The 22,195-nt window shown below is 37.2% G+C and overlaps 1 protein-coding gene across 2 annotated transcripts in view; it reads right to left on the bottom strand.

Moving 5' to 3' along the window:
- RNGTT (RNA guanylyltransferase and 5'-phosphatase) overlaps positions 1–22,195 on the bottom strand; it is a 170,390-nt gene that overhangs the window by 55,484 nt on the left and 92,711 nt on the right. For both annotated transcript variants that reach the window (XM_053938712.1, XM_053938713.1), the window contains exon 13: positions 7,953–8,053. In XM_053938712.1, the coding sequence (XP_053794687.1) occupies positions 7,953–8,053 (101 nt within the window). The remainder of the gene's footprint in view (positions 1–7,952; positions 8,054–22,195) is intronic.

The raw sequence follows: 22,195 nt of genomic DNA, 5'->3' as shown, positions 1-22,195 counted from the left end.
CAGCCCAGCTATCACATTAATTGGCTGCCTTTGCTCTAAGGGCTAACTCTTGCCACAGTTTCAAAGTTTTGCCTTCCAGTATCCTGAGGTCCAGTTTGCCTAAGTAGTCCCAAACTTCAATTTGCCTGCACTCTGCCATGAGATTCAGGGACCTCAAAAGCCTGAGAACAGACCTTGCCAAAGCAAAGGCTGCAGTGTGTACCCTCAGCCTTTTTGTATATTTTCCACTGTTCATTGCTGCATCAGCATCACACCATTTCCTTAAGTCTTCCTCCCATTAACAAGGTACCTACAGGCATCAGTGACTTACCTTCAACTCCAGCGTAGTTTTGGTTTTCCTATTTCCTTTTCTCTACACCCAAAAACTGTTTTTACATTCTTCACTGCCTGCCACTGTTTACAGCTTCCATACATTTCATTGTTTTGGTGAGTTGACTTAGGAATTCCCCATTCAAGCAAGCTGCACTTGTTTGCCATATCTTCTTGAGCATTCCTGCACATCCTTGTGCATTTGAGGAAGCTGTTCTTGAACATCAACCAGCTGTCCTGAGCCTTTCTGCAGCTGAAAGGGACCTGATGTGGGACACTACCTCTTTTACATGAAAAAGCCAAAGCCAACTATTCTGAAGTCCAATTTCTTCACTGCCTGCTTCTGTCACTCCTCTCAGATTCTACCACCTTACAGTAGTTTAGTTGGGGGGGGGGGGGTATTAGCCCTCCATTTTCACATTCACAAGTAGCAAGGAATCTAAGGTACATGGACAAATAGGAATAAATATCTATCCAAATGTAAATCAGAAGAGAGAAATACATGGGAGGTATGAAAATTTTGAAGATGTGGTATTTGGGAGCTTTTCTCCATCTCACTCAAGAGATAGAAATGGCTCTTAGAGTGGATAATCATGATGATAACTGACACAAGCAACTGGGAAGACTACTTTAAGGCAGCAACTATTTCAAGAAAAGAGAACAGGGTCCATAAAACATACGAGACTACATTTACATTCCAATTTGCTAGCATATAGATAATTTTAGGATGATATGAGGCAAAGCTTTTAGAAATCTGGAGAAATGAGTAGCTGAAGTAGAATAATTATCTGACAGATGGAGATTGCCCAAGACTGCCACTTGAACATATAAAAAGATGAGACCGACTTCATTTCTGAAATGCAACATTAGAAATTCCGAGAGCATCCTGACTATTAGTTGTGGAAGGTACAAGATTTTGTTCAGTGTACCAGAGTATAAATAGAGGTTAGATTCAAAGTTCTACTTTGAAAATAGTTTTCAAACCCTGAAGCTTTACGAAAAGATTTTAAGTGTCCTCATACAAACAATATAGCATACATATTTACAGCATAGCACTTCACTAAAATATCTACCAGTTTCCTTTGCAATGCCAATGTTGCAGCTGCACATGCATATTTCTACCATGGTGGCATTTGGGCTTCCCCTTCCCGTGCCACTGCATTGCTCTTTCTAAACATTACAACCTCTTCAATCTGTTGCCACAACCATGCCCCTACATTTCCTCTTCAGAAGGTCAACTCTAGTAACAGCTGAATGCCTGAAGGTAATAGCTAAGCAAATTACTCCTTTACTTTGACTTGCAACTCTCACATTTCCACAAAAAGTAAGCAATTCCACAGCATGCTTGCTTCCTTTAACAACAGTACAGCCATAAACACACTGAACACATGCAAACCTGCACTCAGCCTGCTGCCATCCTCACATGGCACAACTTTGACTCTATTTGTAACATCTTGGCCTTACTTGTTCCATTATTGCCGTACAACTTCATCTGTCTTCTGCCTCATAACTCCACTGTACCCAACAGCAATGCAGCCCCAACACTGACTGGTCTTTGGGGACTAGGGGAACATGGGATTACTATTTTTATCACCAGGGGATTACTTGTAAAAACACCTTTCTGATGCACAGCACATATAAGAACAAGTCTGTGCTCTTTGATAATGGACATTCTGCAAACAGGTGAGAAGGCAAAGATTTCACAGCCCAAACGAACAACTTCAGTATCACATACAAGTGGGAATGAGAAGGGAGGAAGAAGCACCAAACCCAGGCCATACAAACTATCCCATCAGTTCTGCTGTCTTAGCTAATTCAATTAACTCCTATGATTTTTCAGCCAGTTACTGATTTTTTTTTAAAGCAGAAGAGTGAGAAAGACTAGCTTATAAAAAGGACAGAAACATAGCTATATGAGAGCAAATCAAGAATATCACAGCCGTTTTGAACCAGTTGCAGCTCTTCTTCTCCTCCAGTCCTTTTTAGTTTATAAAAAAAAAAAGGAAAACACCACTTCCAAAAAAAAAAAAAAAAAAAAAAAAAAAAAAATTAAGAAGACATCCACTTGCCTGTAGTCATGGTATCTACATCTGGTCGTTGATTTGTAATTTCCAACTGATCCAAGGATATCCCCACTATCTTTGAATGTATTGTATTTTATCTCCCATTTTTTATTACTTGACAATGTCCAAGCTAAACAGAACCTTGCCTAAACACTGTTTTTGCCCCATATGGTCTAGTTAATAATGGATACAATAAAAAAAATTACAAACTTAACACTAATAAATAGTTCATGCCTACTTCAGATTACTAATATTTTTAGAGGAGTACAACTTTAAAAGTGAGCAAAATCCTTGATGGTTTTTATCTAGTACTTCAAGGTACTAGATAAAATTTATATTATATTGTGATTGGAAATAGTATCAAATTGACCCAATAAGATATTAATTCAAAGCAAATAAAGCCAAAAATTTGCTCGTAATTTGCTTTTAGCAGTCTGATACAGATAAAATTAAGGGATTTGCACAGGCTAATTAAAAATCTGTCAAAGGAAGCATGGACATTTAAGAAATTCTGGATATGGAAGTTACCAGAAATATGGTACTATGTGACATTTCCAGCTGGTATTTGTGACATTTAAAGAAGACTCAGAGTTAGTTTGGGGCTTTTTGGCTTTTTAAGAAATATTCATACAACCAGACATTTTGAGAAAAAGCATCTCTACTATTTAAAAGCAGTCTTCCTTGTAATATAAGTGAGAATCTGTGCACAGCAAATAAATATCCTTCACATTCTCTACTAATAAGGTTATTTAACTTGTAGGTCACTGGGAAAAGCAGTTAATGTGCTTAAGACCCTCTTCTTTTTCATGAGCATCATCGTAATTTAGGAAAACACAAGGTATACGTGAGACCATTGGTCTAATAAAGCTGAAATGAAAGAGCAGTGCTGGGAAGCAGGTCAGCCTTTTTAAAACACATGTAATATTAGGGCTTTTCAGTTCAACTGCTGTGTTTCACAAGAGACAAACAACAAAGTACTCTTGTTTAGCTGATTTAATGAGTTGCTGGTTGTTATTGCAGGGGTTTTGTGTTAGGGGGTTTTGGTGGGTTTTTTTTGAACAAAGACTAACTATATCGATGTAATGAGATTGACAGAGAGCACAAGCTAAAATTCTTGCAAACACAACACAAAAAGAGTCAATCTAACCATCATCCTGATGCTTGGAAAGGCTGGACTATGATAATGCAGAGGAGACAATTACCAAGGCTCAGCTGATAAGATGTAACTCACCAAGGTGCAATAATGCAATTTCTTTCAAATATGTGCATTGAACAGGAGTGTCAGTATTAGGTCACTGAGGTTACAGAAACCCTGCCTTTCTTTAGGATGCAATAGTATATTTTTTCTTTATGTTTATTCTTTGTTATGCAGTCTTCATCTTTGTCAGGCTTATTCTAAAAGTACTTCACAGATCATAAGACCAATCCTTTTTAATTCAGTGGCAGAACTCCCTCCAATATCAAGAGTGAAATAACTGAAGCCCAGATAAAAGCAATTGGTCATTCATCCGTAACAGGACTACATCTGGGGTGAAACAGCAGCTATTTTGCAGTTAACACTTCTTTTGCAAACTGATCTATGGATGGAAATGCTCAACTCAAAACACAGGGGAATTTACATAGATGGAAAATAATCACACTGACTAAAATCTGGCAAACTCCCCAGAGGTAACTCCTTTATTCAGATGAAAAATGCACAAGATTGTTTACAATTGTTCAGGATCTCAATTACATATGCTATCTAAAAGACATGTCCAATAGCTGACAGAACTCTAATCTCATGTTACTGAATAAATAATGCTCCTATATGTTTTTTTTTTTCACTATTTGAGTGAGTAGGGAACTATAAATGCAAGGGCTGCATGGTTGTAGCTCTGTGATTTGGTTCAGTTTGTAGCACTACTGCCCAGGCTGTACACCGTGATAAGATCACACACAACTGCAGAACAGGTGTAGTTATGTCCACATTTCAAGATTTAAAGATGAACTGTAAATCAGAACAGAGGACTTTCTTTCAGAGGACTTTCTTTACAGAAATTACAGACAATCCCCATTCACATTGTTTCAGGCTGTTATGTATTTGAGATCAATATTTTAATGTGGGCTCCTTATTTGTCTGTAAGACATCAATACAAAGGCATACCTTCTATTTCTGTAAATGTTGTTTGAATTTGTGTCAAAACAACATGCAACTTCTGTAAATTCTGTTCCAGTACTTCAGCCACATCTCTAGTATTTTGCTGTCAAATGCCCAACAGATTCACTGGCTGAATGGCAGATCCCAGAGGATTGTGATCAGTGGCACAGGGTCTAGTTGGAGGCCTGTCACTAGTGGTGCTCCCCAAGGTTCAGTAGTGGGCCCAGTATTGTTTCATTTATTCCTCCATGTCTTGGATGGAGGGGCAGAGGCCTCCTCAGCAAGTTCACTGATGACACAAAGCTGGAGGAGTGGCTGATACCCCAGAGGGCTCTGCAACCCTTCAGAAGGGCCTCAGCAGGCTGGAGAGAGGGGCAGAGAGGAACTTTCTAAAATTTGTCCAAGGGAAATATGCACAGTCCTGCATGTGGGGAGGAATAACCCCATGTGCCACTACAGGCTGAGGGCTGATCTGCTGGAAACCAGCTCTGCAGAGAAAGACCTGGGGCCTCTGCTGGACAACAAGCTGTTCATGAGCCAGCAGTGCCCTTGTGGCCAAGAATGCCAATGGTATCCCGGGGTGCATTAGGAACAGCATTGCCAGTAGGTCAGAGGAGGGGATCCTGCCCCTCTACTCTGCTCTTGTAAGGCCACATCTGGAGGGCTGTGCCCAGTTCTGTACAAGAACTGGTACAAGAGAGACCTGGAGCTCCGGGAGCAGGTCCAGTGGAGGGCAACAAGCATGACTGAGACTGGAGCATCTGTCTTACAAGGAAAGCCTGAAGGAGCTAAGCCTGTTCAGCCTCGAGAAGAGAAGACTGAGAGGGGACCTCATCAATGTCTGTAGGTATCTAAAGGGAGATATCAGAGGTTGGAGCCAGGCTTTTCTTGGTGGTGCCAAGCAATAGGACAAGAGACAATGGGCAGAAAGTGATGCACAGGAAGTTCCACCTGAACAAGAGGAAGAACTTCTTACTATGTCAGTGACCAAGCACTGGAATGGATTGCCCAGAGAGATTTGTGGAGTCTCCTTCACTGGACATATTCAAGAACCATCTGGGTGCAATCCTGTGCCATGAGCTCTAGGATGACTGCTTGAGAAGGGAGGCTGGACCAGATGACCAACCCACGGTGGTCCCCTCCCAACCTTACCCATTCTGTAGTGCTGTAATTCCTTTTTGGATTACTGAAGAAGAAAATTTTCGTTACCTAAAAAGTTGAAACCAGTATCAATGCTTGCTTTTAATCTCAGTGTGGTGGGAGGAAGCAGGAAGCCCAGTGTTGTCACATTAGAACTGCAGAAATGAGATACTCAGTTCATCAATTCAAACAGAATTTTAGTTAGTGCTCAGAACTCAGTAACTGTCTTTATACAGTCTAAAGTTAAAGATGCTTCATTTAAAACTCTGGTCAACTGTTTCAAAACCTGTTTTATTCCAAAGTTTCTTCAAATGACTTTAGAATTTATCCAAAGTAACAACTAAAGCAGACAGACCAGGAGTATTTCATTCACAGTTTGTGTTTCACTGAGCAGAAGCTACTGTTTCATAGGACATTATGTAAGATAAATACCTCTCTTCCAAGAGTGTTAAGTTATTCTTTTCTGCCCCATACTTCATTAAATTTTATTTTTATTGGATGAATGCACTTAGTAGCAATCAATTGTCATGTGTGATGGAGTAAAACTTACCTGGAAGAACTGTACTTTATTTAAGAAATATCAGATTTCTAGGATTTTCTATATGCATGTGAGAGCAGCATAAATACTGACATATTTAAATATTACATTATTTACAGAGTAATTCAGGTAGTTATTTCCATAATACAAGAACTGCTTCATTTTCACACAGCTGAAATATGATAGAACTTTTCTAAATGTTAGAAAGTTATTTCAATTCTACAATGGATCAGCCATTCTTTAATAATTTGTTATTAACTGCTACTAACTTTTTAAAAATAGCTTTTTTGCTGGCTCGTATTTTATAACCTTTTCATGTTCTAATCAAATAATCTATGATGTAATATATTAAATATAACACAACAGCACTTACAATTTGGTATCTGAAATCAGAGATAACTAGTCAACCAATACTCCTTTATTAATATGAAATGAAAAATGTGTTGCATTTTGTTTCTGAATCACATGCTAATACTGTATATGTGTAAACTCCAGCAGAAGTCATAAAAATACTCTTATAAAATAACCTTCCTATCAAATAATGGGCAATTTTAAAAGAACTTTTACATAAATCTTTCATATTAAATCATCCTGTGACTTAAATAAATTGCAAACAAACATAAAATGTTGTAATCAGCTGATTATCTGAAGTAAAATGAAGTATTTCTGTGTGTTCTCTGAAATAGTTATGATGTCACTGAAGACTTATTGCATTTTCAAACACAAAAATTTGAACAGATAATTCTGATCTCATTAAACACTGAGAACTTATCAGTTGAGAATATTTTTTTTCATAAAAACCTCATATCCTTAAGATTCTCTCTATTCACCAAATGTTTTCATTAATGTCACATGCAAATGTCTAAAAGTTAAGTGGGCCATTATTAGCACCCTGGAATATGCAAGCAATATCTGAATCAATTGTTTAATCATACTGAGTTGCCTGTGGCACCAAGAAAAAGAAAAGTTAAATGTCAGTATTTCACATCGTCAGTTGAAATGAGTCCCAGATGTTAAAACACTAAACAACCTAAAAAACATTAATTTCATTTTAACCAAGAACTTTTCCAAAGCAGGCTTAATCTAGAGATTCAGTCTTTCCCTTCCCCTTCCCAGCACAACGAAATATGGAAATAACCCCTATTTAATATGTGCAGTGACTGAACTAGGCAAATAGCAGGACCAATGTAAAGATTTTCATGTCTTCTGCCATTAAAACTCACTGTTTTTGATTAAGATTTTAATGGTTTTAAAGACAATACCAAAGAATCCAATACCAATTTTACTTGTTTACTAACAAGTAAAAATGTCAGGCTTTGTTTTTCTCTAAGAAAACAAGTACCGTTTTCTCTAAGAAAACAAGTGCTGACAAACAAAACTGTCATTGTGCACAGTTCTAAAGTAGAAGAAAGCTTCAGTTGTTCTCATTTTGTCTAAAATCAATGAAAAACAGTTTTAAGAATTTAAGCTAATACAGCCTGCCTACTCTCAAAAACGTACAGACTAGTGCCAAATCCAAATGGGACTTTTTTCAGAAATTTGAAGAAACTTCATTTAAGAATGAATAAATTCACAATATAAACATCTGCCATTGTTTTCAGTACAATGATAATTACAACAGTTGCTTATATTTTGAATGAACAAGTTCTAGAGAATATAGAAAGGCTTAGCCCCAGGAAGTGTCAAGAAATCTCAGAGGACAGATTAACTGCTAAGGGACATTCATACCACTGCTACAGATTTAAAAAGGGAAGAGATTACATACCCCTCTCCACCAACTCTTGTTATCTTTAGACGAAAATCAACTGAGTTCAGGCTGGGTGGCTTCCATTTCAAAATATCATCACATCGACCAGGCTTGTATTTCTGAAGTAAATTAAAATGCAGTTTAATTATGCTTATTGGTTTTCACTGGTTTTAAAAGTAACAATTCAGCCTTTCAGACTCTATTAGCTGTCTCTAATGAATAACAATAGTTAGTGACTGAAACAATGAATACCATTACCATGGAGGTAGTTGTGCTTCACTACTTTGCTTCTCCCTTTTAAAACTGCTTAGCACTGTAGCTCTGCCATTGCATATAATAAAAAGCTGAGAATGGAAATAAAAATTAGCATACTTCATTATCTTTCTCTGGCTAATGGAAAATTTCAAAAAGAAAATGAGACAGCGCAGAAAGAAACAAAAACACTCATAGGACATACAAAAAAGACAAATTTAAAGTAATCTCAACATTTTGGAACTATTTTATGAACAATATTTTTGTTATCCATGCTGCTGGCTGACAAAACATGAAAAAAGCAGAAGTCACCATAGTGCCAGCTCTCAGTAACTCATCAGAAACATGTTCTTTCATAGCAAAGGAATTGAAGCTATGTAAAGATTAAAGAACATCATGATGTACAGGAACATAAATAAGAGAGCATCTCTTGCTAAAGAGAGAGGGTACACATTTGAACCACAAGTTGAAAGAAACAATTTTCTCTTAAATTAGAGCTTTAGTTTCTCATGGTCTCTGCTGTCATTTCCTAAGCTGCCATTTTGTTCATCCTCAGCTATCAGTGAGAGTTAACTTGTTGACCTCTTCCTTACCGAGTATCTTTCATAGCAATGGAGAAAATCTGAATTAACATGAATAGGGCAAAAGTAAAAGAATAATTTGCAAATGCACAGAATGAGAAAATTTACTTCTTTATTTATATACAGTGAGAAAATTTAAGCAATTTTGTATGAAAAATAAAAATAACCAGGAACATCCACCATCTTTTGGTAACAGAACAGTCATCAGCATCACACTGCACTCCTCCAAAATACAGACTTTAGTGATGATAAACCTAACAGTTCTAGATCTAAAATGACAAAAGCAAATGAATTTTATGTTTTCTGATGGAAGAATGTAAAGTTACTCTTTCCAATACAAATGCAGAGTATCTGACCTACCATTTTTGATGAAAAGATAGTCATTAATTCTTAATGATGCAAAAAGGATGGACCAACCTCTCTAAGTCACGGCACTGAAATTCTGAGGAAAGGCTACATCTGATCTGTATAAAAACCTTCCTCACTAGAGCTCTTGTATCCTGACTCTGACAACAGCCGACAGCATGTGCTCAGGGAAGATGAAAAGCAAGGTTAATATAGATGATATTTTCTATTACTACTTCTTGAGAAACTATCTATTCTGAAGCTCAGAGACTTCCTGATGTGGATATGATTCAAATGTGATTCCTACATATTTAGTTCTTTTCAGTTTCTCTGCATGAACTTAGATAGCCCCCCACTAAGATCATGTAAACCCCCATCAGCTGTAAAAGCCCGTGGCACAACCTTTCATGCACAGCCTGATTACCTTGCAGGAATAAAACCACTACCTTTTGTGTTTTTTGAAGAAATTTTTGTTGTTTTTGAAGACTTGCACTTCCCAGGGATCATACTAAGAGAGATGCTTAACAATCAAACCCCATTGTTTCCATGCACACCATAGTTTCATTTGCCTCTATATGCACAGAAATGCACTCAGCTCAGAGGCTATCATTTTATATGAACTGTTACAATTTTTTTTCCACTTACATTACTCTACATTTATCTTCATAAAAGTTTACGCACTCTTTTATCACTCAGCCACCCGGTCTTGTAAGAGCTTACTATAATTCTCCACATTTAGGACCAGCCCCTGCTGATCCATCAAGAAAACATCACTGAATGGTTCATCCCATTTTCATGCACGTGCATTACAGGTGGCTGCCTTCCCTGGTGAGGACTGAACTGTACCCCATCCCTTCACTCCAACTTTATAACCAATTAGATATCTCTGCAAGAACCTTTTAAGTCTCACACTACTTTAGTTTCTTCAAGAAAATTTTGACAAGAGGCTTTCTGGAAATCTTAACAAGAAAAACCACATGATCCTTACTTAAATGTGTTTTGAACCCTTTGTTGGAGAGGCATAACCTTCCTTCCAGAAAGGTATGTAATTTTCACCAACTATATTATATAAATCATGTTCACCCAGCTACCAACTACTATATTCCTTATTGTTTCTATTCCTTTGTCCATTCCAGATATCAAGCTTACAAGACTTATTTCGTCCCTGATCTTTCATGATACCTGTCCCACCTTCTTTTTTTTTTTTTAATTGGCATTGTATTTTCTACCATACGTGCTTAGGTACTAATGTAGATTTTTCACACAGGATCTACTATCTAGTTTTTTCAAACTCTTTTTCCTAGACTGACAAGTTACATCCTCCTAAAAGTTAATAAGAAACTAACTTGACAAGAGACAGCAATAACTATTCCAAGATCAGTAATGAAAAGCAATGTTTTGACAGAATATATCTGCATACCTGTAATTACACTGTGTGAACTACAATTTTGACTCAAGTTTAAAATTAACTGGCTGGCTTACTTGAAGGGACGATTGGGGGATGATTTGTTCATTAAGATGGAGATATTTTCTTTACCTTGAGAACCAGCATAGCGTGAGACAAGCCTTAAATAAACATTTTATTCTATTAATAAAAAAATATAATCTCTAGCACACCTCAAGTTAGTCAAAAATATCTCACTTAGAAAGCAATAACAATAAATAACCCCTTTTATATACTTTTGACTATTACGTTTAGTTTTGACCACTGTCAAACAATAGCCTTCTCACTTCACAGCAATCTGTTGATACCAAACACCTGGTGAAGGTAACAGGTAAATTACAGCTATCTTTCAGCATTACAAAGCCTTATATAAGCCATCAGAATTCAATGCTCATACAAGGAACAATTTATGCAGCTCCTCCCTGGCTTCCCCCAACTTCTTCTGTTACCATGAAAGACAGAAATCCACAGAAGTCTGTCTCAAAAGGAGAATTCATTCAAAGGCCATATGAATAATCCCTAAGAAAGAGATTAGTTTTTAACAGGTGAATCCACACATATAAGACAGCACTAGTAAGTTACTGAGTTTGAATGCTAAGTGCTAAATCAAATTCTTTAAATATGAGCTGAAGCCAAACAAGAATTTTGCTTGTTAAATATATGGAAACTTCACCTTAGATGAATCACTGCATACTGCAGACCTGTTCTGCGTGAAGTTACTCTTTATTTTAATTCCAAACCAAAATGTGAAGCAATCTGTTTGAGATCGAACTACACCCTAGCATTTTAAATATAGCATTCATAGCAATGATATCCTCATCACCACTCCCCAACAAATATCTATGTACACGACTACTTCTAAAACATACCAGATCCCCTGTCATCTCAAATACAAAGTTCATGCTTCAATTTGAAATCTGTCAACCTAGTCTAAGCACAAAAATTAGAGTTCCACACCAAAAAGGTACATTGACAAATCAAAAATTATCTCAAATACCTTTAAAGGATTGGACTAGGAGGCCTCCTGAAGTCCCTTCCAATCTAAAGTACTCTGCAAAACTGTGTCTTTCTTTGCTTGCTTATTCTTTTAGCACCCATGTTGGGTACATTTTAGTTTGCAAAAACAACGAACATTCACAATAAATGCCCCAGTTTTTCCTATTTACTACATTTTAGTTGTGATAGCTGGGCAGCTCTGCTGCATGCAAACTGGATTCCACCAAATTTGAAGTTTCCCTTCAGGGACACACCTAATGCCCTGCATGCCAAAGTACAGACACCAGAGGCCAAAGCAAAGCCATTCCATTGCATTGCTACCTTGCATCTATGGGGCACAAACAAACCTGAGCTGTAAAGGTACCCTGCAACATCCTGAACTGCTGCTTCAAAGAAATAAAGGAATCAGTGCCTTCAGTTGGCTATAAACCCTAAGCTCTCCAATTTTTACATCTTTTTTACATCCACTCACCACCTACCCAACATTTCTTCTATCTTTTCAGTAGTAGTAGTAGTCGTTGTATAAATGCCCTATCTTCTGTAGCCGTTCTCTCCTGGCAAAACCTCAGGTCCTTCTTACTTTCATGAAAAGGGACAACAGACGTGTCAGAAGTAGCATCACAAATGTGCCCCTACTATGAGCATCTTGAACTTCAGGCAAGAATACAATAATGACCCTAAAACTCAGGCAAGAATACAATAATGACCCTAAAACTCATCCAGTGCCCTGGGATGAAGAATCTTCACAGAAGACAGCTCAACAGAAAGCACATCCTCTGGCATGCCTCTTAGGGTACTAAACCCATTGATTTCTCACCTCAAACTCAATTCCAAAGGCTCAAGTAGGTCTAGTCAAACCACTATGAGGGTTTTGTTAGACCCGTATTAGAACCATTTTAGCACTGCAGGGTACAGTTATGGGCTGCTGGTCATGTTGAACCTCAATCCCATGTCCTGTTCCAGAGTTCAAAGTCTAGTTCCCCCCTTCCTCCACAGCTGCCCAAAGAGGGGGACACTCTTTTCTCATCTCCTATCAGATCAAGAGAAAGGCTGGTCCTCCAAGCCTCAGGTTCTGTTATCTTAAATTTTGCTGACACATTTCTTGTCAATTGCAGATAGCCTCACACACTGGTTTGGGATTTGCCTAAAGCCATGTGTCAGCATCTGCATTCAATGGATGGAACAGCAGAAAGCTGAAAGCCTAGACAATGGAGATATCAGAGGCCCATAAGGAGGATAAACTTTGACTCCACATGGGTCAAATAGCTGCTTCCACATGGGATAGATGTTTCTGCTTAGTATTTTGTAGGAGGAAGAGTGGGGTTAGTTTCTGGGACTGCATTCTGGGCAGGCAGTCTGGGGTGTGGGGTGATGTTGACTCACCATGAAGACACCCACCTGGAAGGCTGAGTGACTTCAGCCTAAAGTCTAGACAAAACAAACAGTTTCTCCTAGCGACTGCAAAGGAAGAGGTGGTGGGATGATCAAGAGAGAAGTTCGTGTCTCATCAAGAAGAGGAAAAGAAGGTTTCCTTTACAAGGGTGGATGTCTCACTATCCTACAACGTCTAACCAGCCAGCTCTACCTCCCATAACCCTTCTTAAATACCATCCTCCTGAAGCACAAGCAGCAGCTAACACAGGCCATCTTACATTTCCCTTCCTCCCTATCTTCCCTCACTCCTTCCAAATAAAATGACAGGAAGCCAGCAAATAACCCAGCTCTTTCTTTTCTCCTAAGTGGCACAGAGCTGCTCCTTGTCAGCTCTAATTTCTCCTCAGTAAACTGGTCAGACTTAGCCCTGCAAAGTATCCAAAGGCTGCAGAGCTGGCAGCTGCAGGCACACACCAAATTAGAAAGAAAGATAAAATAAAGGGCACAGAAAGCTCAGGGAAGGTTTGTTTGCATTGTCATGCTTGCTCAAGAGGTATGGAAGGCTGAGGACCTTTGAGGAGTGATGCAGAGCAGGTGGGAGGGGATATGGTCAACCAAGACTGGGAATCTACTGGAGTTCTTTTAAATCATTAAAGGTAGTTTGCCACATTAACTATGACAAACCTATAATGACAACAAATCTGCTCCTCTTACAACACAGAACAGTATTAAACGTTTTATCTGAAGAGCACAACTTAATTCTGAAGCCTCTTAATCCACAGAGCAGCTGCTGGCCTGCCCAATCTAATAGTTGGCATTCAGCTGGGTAAACATAAAGACAGAATCATTACCCAAAATGTGTTTTTATTTTCTTGCACTACAGACCCTGGATCTGGACCCTGATGATTATAATCAATCATTTCAGGCAAGACTTTATAAAGAAATAAACTGAAGACACGGAAGTTGCTCGCATTATTGTTGACAGATTATGTGAATAAATCACAACAATGGATCAAGAAACCACAAGATCAAAGGCAACCATTGAGTCAATTGGATATTCATAGATTTTTAAGACTGGAAATCATTACTGGGCTCATTGAGTGGGCTCTGTTGCATAAAGGACAGACAAACTTGAACAATGTTTACATCAAGCTTATAACTCCTATTCAAACTACAGTAGTGTTTATCTCAAGTTTTAGAATGCCTGTTCAAAATACAAGACACCTTTGTGAAAAATACCACATAATGAAGAAATCACAACATGCTGAGGGAAGTGACCACAGCTGTTTATTACAGTTGTGTTTAAAAATGCTTATTTCTACACTGAGACTTGTTAATGCCTTGCTTTAGACTGAAGCCTGGCTCTCCATATAATTACTTCCCTTTTCAAGACAAAATGAGTAAGTCTGAGTCTCACTGCATGGATAATTTCCCCATTGGCTAACATACACATCATCATAGTGTAATTTCACAAAAGCCTTTAGAAGAGTAGCCAACAGAACTGAATCTACTATTTCAATATTCTTTTCATTGCTTACACATACAGCAGAACACGAAGTATATTTGTATTCTTCTGCATTGCACTGAGAGGTGTTAATAACTAGCTCAAATAATTCTTTTCAGATTCATGCCTTTAGCTGGGACTTAACACACTTACTCCTGGAAATACAGCCCACATTTGTGTGTATTCAAGCACCACCACAAGATCAAATGATCCACCTTATCCTACATGATTGATTTTTCAGGAAAACAGGTACATTTGCTGAAAAAAGTTCAAATTATTAACAACATGACTATGAAAACATATGCAAAGTCCCAACACTATCATTAAAACCCTTAAAGTCTTTATAGTAATGTACTTCTTTAATTGTCACAAAAAAAACCCAAAACTTAATACAAACAAACAAACAAAACCGAAACAAAAATGTAACAAAAAACCCAACAAAATAAAAACAACAAACACAACCAAACTAAAATCTACTTGAGGAAATAAGTTATGTCACCAGCAGTTAAACTGCAACCCTTAGCTCCTTAAAAAATTCTGCCTTTTGTCTCTTCCAACTTCCCTTCTCAGTTCCAACTCCTTCTGTTCCTCAAAGTGCCCATACAAACAACTTACAATCTCCCCATAGTTCCCACACCACCACTGTAATTCCTCATGTATTCTATTTTCTTTGACAGGGAAAAAGCTAAGCAAAAGGGAATGTGGCATCAAAACTTTTTTGGTCATTGATGGATTAATGCTTGCTCTTGCTGTATATTGGGCAGGACACTGGGAACTGGAAAAAAGGGATATACCAGTCTGATCACAGGCCCACTACACTCCCTGGCTGAGGAGCAGAAAGTCCAGCTGCTCTTATTGATGCCAGAACCAAACTGGTTATTTGAAAAAAACTGCTTTGAGAGCAGTGGGATCACCCCTAACTCACATCCTTGGAGGTGAAGGCAAACTGTGTACACCACTGAGGTGAAGGCACAGTTGTACACTATGGGATTTATGGTGTTTGCTGGTGTCACTGGTCATCAGCAAAGCAGCTTCACAGATTATTCATCCCACCCACAGAGAAAGCTACTTTGAATGTTGGTGGTCTAGGAGAGAAAGGAGGACAATGTCCAAGAGCAAAGGCCTCCAGATTCAAACAGGGTGTGTGACTGATACAGAGAAAAAGTGAATAAAATTAGTGCTTTGATCTGAAGCGGACATTGGAAATAAATACCTGGACAACACTTTCTACTTAGACCAAGCATCAGATAGTAAGAGAAAAATATTACTGTTCATTCTTGCACTAAACCATCATATTTACTTCTAATTTAAAATACATCAGAGCTGGCCAAGCTATCTGTCTTCACTAAATACATTCCATTTACCACAGAGGCAGTAAGAGAACTCTTAGAAAGTCTGAAGAATTCAGAGGCATCCAAGAAACTTCTATTAATGAATGCAATAGATGAAACTTTTGACAAATGCATTTCAGCACGGGAAAGATGCGTAACTTCCAAAGAAAAAAGAGTTTTTTTTAAAAAAAACCTCTTCTGTGGCAGTCAGTGTCTCAAAGATTATCAGGATTCCTTTGTTCTTTAAAAACCAAATCAAATGTACCAAATACGGATTTCTTTCTTGTAGAAATTTGACATAATTTCTGTAAAAACTCTGTATAAAAAGTAGGCATTTCTTTTAATAAATGTGAGTCAACTGTTCCTGTATTTGTAAAGGAAATACAGGGAGATGTGATTTGTAAGTACTCCTAAGAGTGATCAGGCTAAGAGAAACTCCTGGATAAACACTGGTACTTTCCAGACACTTGTCAGTTCTGAAAGGCATTTTCATAGCTGAGACAAAACACAAAAATCTAAATACAGAATGGAAAATCTGTAAGAACACAAAATGGCTGCAAACTTCATACAGCTCCAAAACACAATTCAAATGCTTTCCAATTTCATGCAAACAGTTTTCATATGTTCTACCAAACCCTCCACCAAGCATATCCTGTGTCTAACCATGGAGAGATACCGTGATGCCCTAACTAAAACATGACCAAAAAAAAAAAATCTAATTCCTTTCCTTTATAAAACTCTTTTAATGAAAAGAAATTAATAAATGATGCTTTTAATGCTTAGTGTTCTAAATTACTGATTCAAACCATCTGAACAATCAAAGAGCTGCACTTCTCACCAACATCAACTTTTTGCCTGGTTCAGTGATTTGATCAGAATAGACACAACAAATATTTGATCATCTTGAAAATAAGGCTGTTAATGAATTCCATACATTATATAAGGTAATGTTGCCACATCATGGAAAGCAAATCTGCAACAGTAATTTTAGAGACTCAAAAAGATGGAGAAAATACAAGCTCCTTGGCTAAACTCAAATAATATAGTGTCCATGGTTAAGACAAAAGGATGATAGAGCCAACTCCAGATAACACAGCTTTAAATAATTCATTACTTGACAGTGAAGTCTCCATGCTGTTTTAATTCCATGTAGTCAAACAAATTTGTGTTAATGCTTCCATTCCTCCACTTTAAAAATCAAAATAATGAAAAATTGATGTGTTTTAAGACACAATCACATCTGTATTCCAGAAATTTTTCCTTTAGAACGTTAAAGAATTAAGTAGGAATTATACTTTTTAATGCACTACTTTTTAATGCACTAGGACTGGTTAGCTATGAATAACTGTTTTGGAACAGCTGTTTGAGAAAATGTTATTGTACCACAATTTATCTTTTATGAAAATGTGACTTGAAGGTATATGAAGTAGAATGAAAACTATTATAATCAAAATTACCTACAAAATAGTAAGCTTAATTGTCATACCAGAAGCAAAACCTGCACCCATTTAAATACTGTTAGATTATGTTTTATACTAACGATTTAACACTTGAATGCAAATCAGGTTTAGAAGGTTAACCTGTATGGAAAAAATATTTTGTTAATATGTTAATAGAAAACTGCTTTTTCCAAAAGTGTCTCTGATCCTCAAGGTAATGTAATATTTATATTGGACATCTCTGGTAATTAGTGGGCTAAACATCTTCTCTTGCACTTTAATTTAGCTTTATACCTCCAGCTTCATTAAACATCTTGTTTCATGGCTACAGTAATCGCTTTTCTCAGTATTCCATTAAGCAAGGAGAAAAATATGAGGACATTTTATTCATAACTAACATAATTTACATATTAATCATATTAATATATGATAAATGTAGTGCAGATCACAGCCAAAACTCTATGTTTATGGCAATCAAAATATAGCAGCCACCAATTTTTTTTTCCTCCTCCCTCCAGCACATTACTATGAGCAGCAGAAACCTATTTTTGATCATTTCTGTCCTTTCACTGGTATAATGGTCTGCACCTAGAAACTCTAATACATAGGTTTGAAGCAAAACCAAAAAAGCAAATGGCTTCAAATCATTGGCTAATGTATATGTGATCCAAAATGGACCAACTGGTGCCTGCCTTTGATTATAAACTCTACTTTTGGCAAACAGGTAACTGTTGAAGAGCTACATACTTCTACCTTTATGACAAACAATCTCCTGTCAAAAGAACTATAGTGCCCATGGTCAAAGGAATTGGTGATGGTCCATGGTTGCTACTTAAGACATTAGATTTATATTGCTATTGATTATTTTGTAATCTTCTTATTTTTCAGCATCACTAACCTCATTTATAACTTCATTGCATATGTGCTATGTAAGTCTACTGAAAAATTAATACAATAATAGCAACACTCAAGATACTTCATAGCAACACTCAAGATACTTCAATTGGTCTTCTACTGCTGTATTTCACTCTATATTGCACTTTCTATCACTAAGTTAAATTGAGATGGCCTCAGCATGTATCAACAGTGTAAACTGTCACCAGGAACTACTGTATTTACTTCTCCAGATGAAATTTTGTTTCAAATTCAGCTTCACAACTCATTAACAGTCTTAACCAGAAATTAGTACAATGGAAAAGCTCATATCTACACAACTTTTTCTTAGCCATACATTGTTAATTTCTACCTGTCCAGAAACACACATAAACAAACCCAGAGGTAAGAAGCTAAATGGCTTAAAACAGCTGTCCATAAACTGTTGGGAGAACCAAGATAAAACAGAAGCACTCCTGGCTCACTCCTTTACTGGCTTTTCTTTTTCTCTCTTAAAGCTTATTATTCTTCTCTCTGCCCCAGCAACACAACAAATCTTTGGAAGACTCTTAGGGAGATCATCTTCCCTCTACTCTTCCTTTCACACTTTTACTGTGAAAAAAGCCTTGGTCACATGAAGCCAATAACGCTGGAGAACACATCAATTTTCATTGTATAAAGTGATGTGTAGTTGCTTCACTGCATCACTTGTTTTATGAGCCTTACTGTTTATGTCTCTTTACAAGTTTAAAGTGCTGTACATACCAGCCAAAACCTTCTCTCATTTCTCAAACCCTATGGCACCAATCTCTCTTCACCTTCTGTCCTTTCATTTTTACCACCTCTGTCCAAACTCAAGCTTAAGTGTAATCATTTTAAGCGTCATCACTTAAATTTACACCAGAGAAAGAAGGAAAGCAGTCTCTCAGAGGACTTCTTTCTTTTTGGCTAGTTAGTTTGTGATGAAAAGTCCCTAGAAGTCCCACAAAAACTGGGTTGGATCAGCAGAAAGTATTCAGTGCTTCAAGTCTGACATCCTGGTATAACAAAAGAATCTCCATGAACTGAGCAGCAGTGCTTTTGGCTGACTCACTACAATAACCCAATTTGGAAGCTGGGTAATTTATCAGTATTAGAGGCCACATTTGCAGAAGCTCCAACCTGTAAATTTAAGGTTTCATTATAACATCAGTTTTGTTGACATTTTTAGTAAGCTCTGATGATAATCAGTATACCGGGAATAACATTTCAGAAAATCCCCTCAGAGCCCAGGAAGATTAATGAAAATTACCAAACTTAAACAAAAAAAGATTCAAAAATATATTTCAAAATACTTCTTGAGGAATGCCAATCTTTAAAAAAAAGAATGAAGCCTTACATCAAAAGGCAATCATTAGGCTGGAGTTTTTAGCTAGACTGAACATAAGGACAAATGTGCAAGTACTAAGAAATTGCAGCATGTTAGTCTCAGACATAGTCCAATTTCTCTTTGTAATTCCAGTGCTAAAAAGTCCCTCGAGCTGAACAGATATGCCTGAAAGATGATGCACAGAATTGCCAGCAGGATTTTTTCTACATGTTGCTAAATGTGTGCTACACAAAATAGTCATTAAAGGCTAGCTTATTACATCTTATAGGGCTACAAATCTCCTTGAATTAAATATTCATGAGTCTTGCTTGGAATACTGAATCCTGTGGTATTTTATAAGAAACAATAGAAACTAGCCTCCGTATTCTAATATATAAATTAAAAAATTGTGAGTTTCAATGATATTAAATTTATCATTAGCCACTGACATGAAAATAGCAAACCACATATTTCACATCCTTATTTTCAAAAGGAAACATTCATACAACATGGGAGTTAAGTCCCACCAGTAGAACTCAGCATGTGCCCTGCAGGGCTTTCACTTGGCAAGTAGCAAGCTGATGTGCTCAGAGATGAAAAGCAAAGTGGGGAAAAATGTATATGAAAAAAAATCAGTATGTACTTTCTCTTTCAAGTCTCCAACAAGATTAATACAACTTAAAACTGCATTTTTGGGAGACTAATTTGGATACTGAGCAGGGAAAAATCCTCATCTAAGAAGAAAAAACATACCACACCAAATAAGAAAATGAAGGGATCCTGCCCGCTCTTTGTGTGAAATTAATCCTTGTAGTTCTGACTTAGGAAAAAACAAGTCAGTGTCTCTAGGTAAGAACAGGTTAAGTTGAATAGCATAGCTATTTGCTGAGCACTGTAAGCAAAGGGAAAAGAAATATACGTTGTATTTTAAGAACATTACTCAAAAAAAAAAATCCAGTTACTGTGAAATAAGTTGCTATCCTTCTTGGGAAGCACATTCTTCCATTAAAAGCAGTGGTTCTGATGTAAGTTGTTAATACTGCCTTGTAACCAAACAATAGTTCCTACCACATCAGATTTTTTTGCCCCTTCTACAGAGCATGACCACACAAACACCCATCAGACATGCAACACAAAATTTCTGGTTTGAATACTGGGATTGAGCAACTGCCATGAAGAACCTGTTCCAACTTCTCTGCTGCTGGCAGGGAGCTTTCATTCTGTTACTGGCAGAAGGGTTACAGTCAGACTTTTTCCTTCTTTCCCTTTTCTTAAATGTTTCTTCTTTAATTATACCAAACGTTTAAATGTTAATGTAGCTGTGCTTTGAGCAGGCAAGCAGCTGAAGGGTCAAAGAATTAGGGGAGGGGGTAAGTGACAATTACCATTTGCCAAAACAAATGTCATCAGGTTTAGCTGCTATTTAACAGTTTAACATTTTAACAAGGAAGAATAGAAGGAGTAGTTAAGGACAAATTTACCATAAACAAATGTACAATGTATTTAAAAAACAGAATTATATTTCTGAAGAAAGAGAACTGCAACTCATAGCGCCACATCACCAGCATCCATCAAGTGAATTGAAATATCTGATGTGAAGTCATTGAGAAATTCTGGGAGAAGAAAGCAGACAAACCTGAGCCAGTTCATGAGAAGCTTCTTTCAAACCTGATTTCTCTTCCAGGAATCCTTTTTCTTAATATAATAAAAAGACCACAGTCCTTTCCTTAACCTCTAGAACATAAAACACAACTGAGAACACCATAGGAAAAGAATAACATCACTGATTCAAGCAAGACTCTGTGATGATATTTGGAAGACAGTTTAAAAATATCTTCCAACCTGCAAGATAAAGCGAGTTTATCACTTCTATATAAATGTTACTAAAATGTTGCCATCATGAAGAGCATGCTAGTATGAATTCTGAGCTAATAAATTACATCTCTGTGAAGCTCAATCCTACTTGTGAAACAACTTCAACAGAGTCCTTCAAAAACTTTGTTAAAGCAGAGTGAGTGGTACAGAGATAACAATAAAGTGAACAAGCTCACCAGTCATCTATCCAGCAGTCATCTATCCAGCAGGTACTCCAGAAAGAATTAGAGAGTCATGTGGAATTACATCTCTCTCAACATCAAGAACAGTAAGCACCATGCTCATTTTATGAGCTGTCTTGTAAAAGCCTTTTCTCTTGTATAGTACACCCTCAACAGAAGGAGAACCTGGCTTTTATAAACCAAAATCATTCAATAAGCTAATTGTTGGAATTCAATTCTAAAGCTGGGACAAAAAATATGAATCTTAGCAGATGGAGAGTCAGCAGTACCGGTTTTGGCAGAAAGATCTAGAAATTCAGTTCAAGTGGAAATCAAAGGCACTTTAGGTAAATTGAGCTATAACAATGATAGCAGTGAAAGTTGAGGGAGAGTATTCGGTGAAGCACCATTCTGCATTTACCAAAATACTAAAATAGGTTGATCAAAATTTTACCTGTATTACATAGACAACACTTAAGGCTATTAGGCTTTTGAGCACATTTTCTCCTCAGTTGCACATGTGTATTTGTGCTTTGTGAAATTGGGAAAAGCTCGGGAAAAAATGGGTTGCAAAAGGGGTAGCAGCTCAGGTCCTGACAACTGTTTTTAACTGTTGCAAACAGACATATTACAGAATAATATGCTCCAAGAAGGTATTACAAAGGATCTAAAGCTTTAGACTTGCCCTCACAACTGGGGGTAAAAGAGAAAGACCACTAAAAAAACAAAACCACTCTA

This window comes from Vidua chalybeata, chromosome 3, assembly GCF_026979565.1.
Source record: "Vidua chalybeata isolate OUT-0048 chromosome 3, bVidCha1 merged haplotype, whole genome shotgun sequence".
NCBI classification, from domain to species: domain Eukaryota; kingdom Metazoa; phylum Chordata; class Aves; order Passeriformes; family Viduidae; genus Vidua; species Vidua chalybeata.
Note: the sequence above shows the minus strand (reverse complement) of the source record. Positions and strands in the feature narration are given on the sequence as shown.